The sequence below is a fragment of the Bidens hawaiensis genome, unplaced genomic scaffold (genome assembly GCF_021521415.1).
Source record: "Bidens hawaiensis isolate Kalapana, Puna unplaced genomic scaffold, B.hawaiensis_p1.1 tig00019197_1, whole genome shotgun sequence".
Lineage (NCBI taxonomy): Eukaryota > Viridiplantae > Streptophyta > Magnoliopsida > Asterales > Asteraceae > Bidens > Bidens hawaiensis.
Window position 1 is genome coordinate 89,725 of NW_027492908.1, and position 6,542 is coordinate 96,266.

At 33.0% G+C, this 6,542-nt stretch overlaps 1 protein-coding gene across 1 annotated transcript; it reads left to right on the plus strand.

Annotated features, from left to right (window-relative positions):
• Positions 1 to 370: 370 nt before the first annotated feature.
• LOC143557807 (eukaryotic translation initiation factor 3 subunit I-like) lies at positions 371 to 5,507 on the plus strand. The gene is made up of 8 exons (XM_077046793.1): positions 371 to 602; positions 1,613 to 1,828; positions 3,352 to 3,479; positions 3,901 to 4,020; positions 4,114 to 4,203; positions 4,307 to 4,393; positions 4,508 to 4,587; positions 5,258 to 5,507. Exons 1-8 carry the CDS (start codon positions 419 to 421, stop codon positions 5,334 to 5,336), a joined length of 984 nt encoding a protein of 327 aa, XP_076902908.1. The 5' UTR covers positions 371 to 418; the 3' UTR covers positions 5,337 to 5,507.
• The last annotated feature ends 1,035 nt before the right edge of the window (positions 5,508 to 6,542 follow it).

The following is a 6,542-nucleotide window of genomic DNA, read 5'->3' on the forward strand; positions in this document are numbered from 1 at the left end:
AACAATTTCTCAAACCCGTTACAAACCTACAATTTGGCTCAACTTCAAACACTTTCTACATCTGTTCGGTCGTAAACCAGTTTCTCTCGAACCAAGTTGGTTTTTGGGTTCGGTTTGTGAACCAGTTTCTTTCCATCTCAACATCTCATTTAGAGGTGGACAAATCAGGCTTTTAAGGAACCGGAACTGCTTCCTGGTATGGTCGGGTTTTTATATGGGTTTTGACTGGGCTGGGTCCAGAATAGGTTTTATGCCCACTAGTATTAATCTGAAGAAATTCAATCCAAACATAAGCCCTCAAATAAAGGCGGCCCAACCCATCTCTAATCACCAATCCAATTAATTTACACCATCATCTTCTTGTTGCTCAGAATTAGGGTTTCAAATTACATCGATCTGAATAAACAAACAAACAAACATGAGGCCGATACTGATGAAAGGCCATGAGAGGCCGCTGACATTCTTGAAGTATAACAGAGACGGAGACCTGTTGTTCTCGTGCGCTAAAGATCACACTCCCACTGTTTGGTTTGCCGATAACGGCGAACGGTTGGGCACCTACCGTGGCCACAACGGTGCCGTTTGGTGCTGTGATGTTTCAAGTTCGTTTCTTTTGTTCTTTTTTCAGTTTAGATAATATTATTTGGATGCTTCAAGAGCTAATATTGGTAATTGTTGGTTTAGGGGCGGTGTGCATGGTTCGGTTTTGGGATAAAACTGAATTAAAGAATTAAACTTTGGTTTTTAAAGTTTGAGAGTTGTTCGGTTTCGGTTTTTTGGTTATCGATTTAATCATTTGATTATGAAAGTTTTTAGCCGAAAAAGGGAAAAAGTTGGCCCAAATAATGAATTTGGGATTAGATTATTTTGTTACTGATTATGATGTAGTTTAGGGGTGTCCACGGTTTGGTTTGGATCAGTTTTGGGTCTGCGAAACTTCGGTTTGTTAAATTATGAAACCAGTTCGGTTATGGTTTTCTTGGATTTTGGTTTTGTATTTTGATGATTATGGGTCGGAAAAAGAAAAATATTGGCCCAGAATAATAATTTTGGGTCTAAATTATTTGTTACTAATTATGATATGGTTTAGGGGTGTCCATGCCTCCATGGTTTGGTTTGGGTTGGTTTTGGGCTAAAACTGAAATTTAGGTTTGTGAAATTTTGAAAGGCGTTTCGTTTCGGTTTTTTAGTTTTTGGTTTGGTTTCGGTTTTCAATTTAATAGTTTTGGGCCGAAAAAAGGAAAAATATTGGTCCAAAATAAAAAAATTGGGTCTATATTATTTTGTTTGTTAATATAACTAATTTATTGCTATACATTTGTACTAAAATTTTTGAGTTACATATATATTATATTCTTAAAAAATTACTCAAAATGAAAATTAAAAATTGAAGATTTACAATTTTGGTTCGGATCTTTGGTTATTATCACATGCAAAACCGAAACCGAACCACAATTTCGGTTTTACCAAAACATCATACCAAACCATCGGTTTTTGTTTTGGTTTGGTTTGGTTTGTTTTTTTTTGGTTTTATGCACACCAGGATGATTGATTTAAGTTGATTGAATTGTGGTGTTGGCAATGGATAATTGATTGGCAATTGGTTATGCAGGAGATTCAACAAGGTTGATTACAGGGAGTGCGGATCAAACGGCTAAGCTATGGGATGTTCAAAGTGGAACACAGCTTTTTACTTTCAATTTTGACTCTCCTGCTAGAGCTGTTGACTTTTCGGTTGGTGATAAGCTTACTATAATCACTACTGATCCCTTTATGGGTCAGACTTCTGCAATTCATGTCAAATGCATTGCTGTTGATCCCGATGACCGTGAGTTTGCTCTTTCACTAATTTGACCTGAATTTTCTGTTATTTCTTTTTTGATGTTAAATCTGCACCGTGTTAGCTTCCCATCGTGCAACTAACTTTTTTCGATTTCGCTCCAAATCTTTGTTAGTTCCATCTGTGTGCATATTGTTTTTATTTCAACCATCTATGAACCAATTTTCTGTTATTCAGTTGAAGGTTTTTAATTACAAATGTCAAGTCACTGTATGTAATCCACTTAATAAGTAAATTTTTTTTTGACCTGAGACATCTTTTAGGTAACTTTAAAATTACGCAAGTTAGGAACAGAAAATCAAACCTATAGTGACTTGAAAGAGACAAAAAAAGTTGAAGGACTTTAACCTAATAAATTTAAACTTGGTTACTATTCCGGAAAGTTTCTCCTTCATAAATTATCATAAAGTACAAGACCAAGTGAAAACAACTAAATCGGTGCAGAAAATATGAGTTGATCGGGTATATTTGTAGGGTTAATATTAAAGTAAAAAAATTAATTATCTTTAACCTAACAATCATTAGCCTGACAGGATTTATAAGTTTCTTTTGAACTGTCATGTTAATGGCTCAGTTCAATCGGGATAGCCGGCAAAAGTCTGTCAATAATGGTAGATTTTACTCTGTACCGAGTCTACAGACTGGGATGGGGGCGGTGTTCAGTCTGTATTGACTAGCCATGTCGGCTCATTCTGTTTATACTGCTACAACACAGTCAAACCTTAGGTTAGGCTCGTTTAGGCTTTATAACTAAAGTTGAAGAGAGCCTAGGGCTGCGTGGTGTGGTAGCATTTTGAACGTGATGGGTCAACGTGGCTCGTTGGTACAATGCATCCCATCCCAGTCGGTACTGACTAAAATTTATCTTGATCGACAGATGTTTGCCGACTATCCCGATGTGATCAAGACGCTAATATGACCGTCTAAATGAAAATTGAATTAACAAAATAAATTTTAACAGACTGTTGACCATTAGGCTTCAAAAATAATTCCTTTAGTTTATTAAATTAACTCTATAAATATACCCATTCAGTTTATATTTTTTTCATACAAATTTACTTGTTTTTATTTAGTCTTCGTACATTGTTTTTAATTTATGGAATAGTTAATCAGTTGTTATATTTATTAAAATATATTATTATAATCAAATCTTATAATTACTGTAGTAATTTATTTGCATAAAGTTGTTATTGTTATTGTTATGTAATCTTAATAGTATATATTTTAAATGATGAAAAATGGTTTCTGGATGGATGGGGTGAAAAGGATATGCACTCGAGATAGAAAGGACACTTAGTTGGAGAAGAGACAGTTGCAGGATGTGATGGATGTACATTATTAGTTGACGGATGTTCTTCTTTTATTTTGTTTAAGTTATCTTCACTGTTATTTTTTTTAAGTAAATTAGAGAAATCATCTATAAACTCTTCTGTTCTAGACTGTGTATTGGTTTACACTATAAAATGATTAAAAGTATCATGCATTATGTTCTAATTAAAACAACTTTTCAGAGATTGCGGATTCCATACTTGTACTAAAGGGACCTCAAGGAAGGATCAATAGAGCGGTTTGGGGATCTTTAAACAAGACAATCATTAGTGCAGGTGAAGATGCTATTATTCGGATTTGGGATACAGAGGTTTGTTTTTTCACTTTCAACTTAATTGATTGTATCATATTGAAATCATTTTCTTATGTTACACTAAAACAGTTAATCTTAATATGTGGCTTTATATTGAATTTGCTTGTAAATAGTTGTAATCTCAATAAATAGTTGCTTATTTGTGTAGAAAATGTGACTAAAGTGTTACTTCTACTTCGGTTTTATAAATGCCATGTTGGCAGGCCTGTCAAATCAGCAGGTCAAGTCGGAGCGGGTCAAAACGTGTTCTGGTCAAACTGGGTTCTGGTCCAAACATTTCATTTTAAAATTTTATCAATTGGTTTTGGGTCAAAACAGGCTTTGACTAGAATGGGCTCGGCTCGGGTTGAAACCTGAAACGGGCTGTTATTGGAATATTACATCGTCTACTTTTAATTTCCTATTTTTATACAAACAGACTGGAAAATTGCTACAAGAAAATGACAAAGAAGTTGGTCACAAGAAGACGATCACATCACTTGCAAAAGCATCCGATTGTTCACATTTTCTCACAGGGTCATTAGATAAGTCCGCAAAGGTATATGACTATTTTCATTGTTTCTTATGGTTTTATAGTCAGTTAAAAGTAAAAAAAACATTCTTATTGTCTCAATTTTGTCCAATTTGTTAGCTATGGGACAGCAGAACATTGACATTGATCAAGACATATGTTACCGAACGTCCGGTCAATGCCGTTGCAATGTCTCCACTTCTTAACCATGTAAGTTTCATAATATGCTTTTACTAATTCTTGTTTTTATATATTATTTTCTATGATATTTGTACATTAGAGAATATATATTCATTATATTTGAACATTTCAGGTGGTGCTTGGTGGTGGTCAGGATGCCTCTGCTGTAACCACAACTGATCATCGTGCCGGGAAGTTTGAAGCCAAATTTTATGATAAGGTAAAACAATAAATTTTATTTTGATTTTTATATTCATTTGTTGGTCTTTTATGATTTGCTTTTGTTAAAACTGCTTATGTTAACGGTCTATGTGAAATCATTATTGTGTACTAGGTTTTGCAAGAAGAGATCGGAGGCGTTAAAGGGCATTTTGGTCCAATTAATGCTTTGGCATTCAACCCTGATGGGAAAAGGTACATTCTTCATCTCTATCTATATTGAAATCAATATTCGATGATGGTCACATGGATGTAAATGAGCCGAGCCACTTGTCAGCTACTCTTGACTGGCCCACTAAAAGTTGGAGTTGAGCCGAGTTTAAATGAGCTTGACTCGGAAATTAAGTTGGTTAATGAGCTTGGGTCCGATTTTATTTATCAAGTTTGAGTGGCCCTTGAAAAGAGTCTTATTATCTTTTTATACTTCCATTTAATAAATTAAATGTATATTCATGTATTTTTTTAGGCATAAAGTTATGATAAAAATAATTTGGTAATATATATTTTGCTATATATAAAAATTATAATCATAAATGTTTATGAAGGTTACTATAAATGCATAGTAAACGAGTCAAGCTAAAGCTTGTAAAACTACTTATGAGCTGAGCTTGAGATTTATGAATAGAGCCGGAGTTAGATGATTTCGAGGCCTTGTAAGTTAAACGATCTGAGCTCGAGCTCTCGCAAGTCAAACTAGTCGAGCTCGAGCTTTTGCAAGTAAAACTGGCCTAGCTTTGAGCTTAGTTAGGCTCGGCTCGGCTTGTTTGCATCTTCATGTTTATTGATCAACTTCATTTAAGGTGTTATACTTTATCGTTTTCTTTTTTAGCGGTTTAATTACTTGTTTGTGATATTTTTGTTATAGTTTTTCAAGTGGCGGTGAAGACGGTTATGTGAGACTACATCACTTTGATCCCGATTACTTCAAGATTCCGTCGATTTGATATATGCAAAACATAGTTTAAGACGGTCAACTTGGATCGTGAACTTTGTCACTGGGTTCTGTAGTAAGGTTGAGATTTTGATGTTGCTGTTTAGATGTAATTTAAATATTGTTGAATGGTTATTCAAAACTTGTTTCAGTTTTGGGTATACAAAATATTCAGAAAGACAAATCATTTCGAGCATGTGTGATGGGATGCAAAAAGATAGTTTGTTGAAGTTAATCTTTATTTCTTGCGAACAATGATTATTTGAATACTCATTAAATACCAATAAGAAAGTAGGGTAAAAGCATTTATAGAAGTTTGAAAATGTAGTTGCATTAATTTGTTTCTAACTAGTAAATTGCAGTTTTGGCAGCTATGGTTTTCTCATATAGTTTACTAGCTTTTAAATCAAACAATCGAAATCGAAATTTGGGTATTTAGTCATACGTAATTCAGGATTTTTTTTTAATTTATGAAACAATTTTAATATTATTACATATTTAAATTTTACATTTCTTAAAGATTTAAAAGGATGTTTTTATATAATTAATAGTTCAATATGAATGTAAGTTAAATAGTGTTTTACAAATTGTAATAATATAAATATTATCACACGATTAAATATCTACTATAAAAATAGGTCGTAAATTATTGTATGATAATGACGTAAGGGTAAAGTCAAAATGTAAAGGACAACAAAAATGAGAAGGGTGAGAAAGAATCTAATCCATTGATCATATATTTGGATGGTGAAGATTAATTTGAAAATTAAAAATGATGAAAAGGGCATGAAGGTAATAACCTACTTATGATAACTCCCTCTCTCCACATGCAAGGCATATGTCAATTCCTCCATCACTTTAAAACGTCTATAACTTTTTCGTACGACGCTTTTTTTAGAAAATTTTTTTACCATAATAACGGGCGTTTTATCTTTAACATGAATATCATATTGTTATATAAAAAAAAATTGGTGGGTTTTTTTGTATTGTGTTATTTGGTTGTCCATTGTGTTTTTTAATTGGGTTTTTCTATGCATTGTATTATATATTTTGGTCATTGTGTTTTTCAATTGATACTCATATTAAAGATAAAAATTAAAACAAAAATTACGTCATTGTGTCTTTCGTTTGTCATTGTGTCTTTGTGCTCAACATTTGCTTTATGTTGATTGTGTATTACGTTCAAGTCATTGTGTAATATGTAGATTCCATTGTGTCT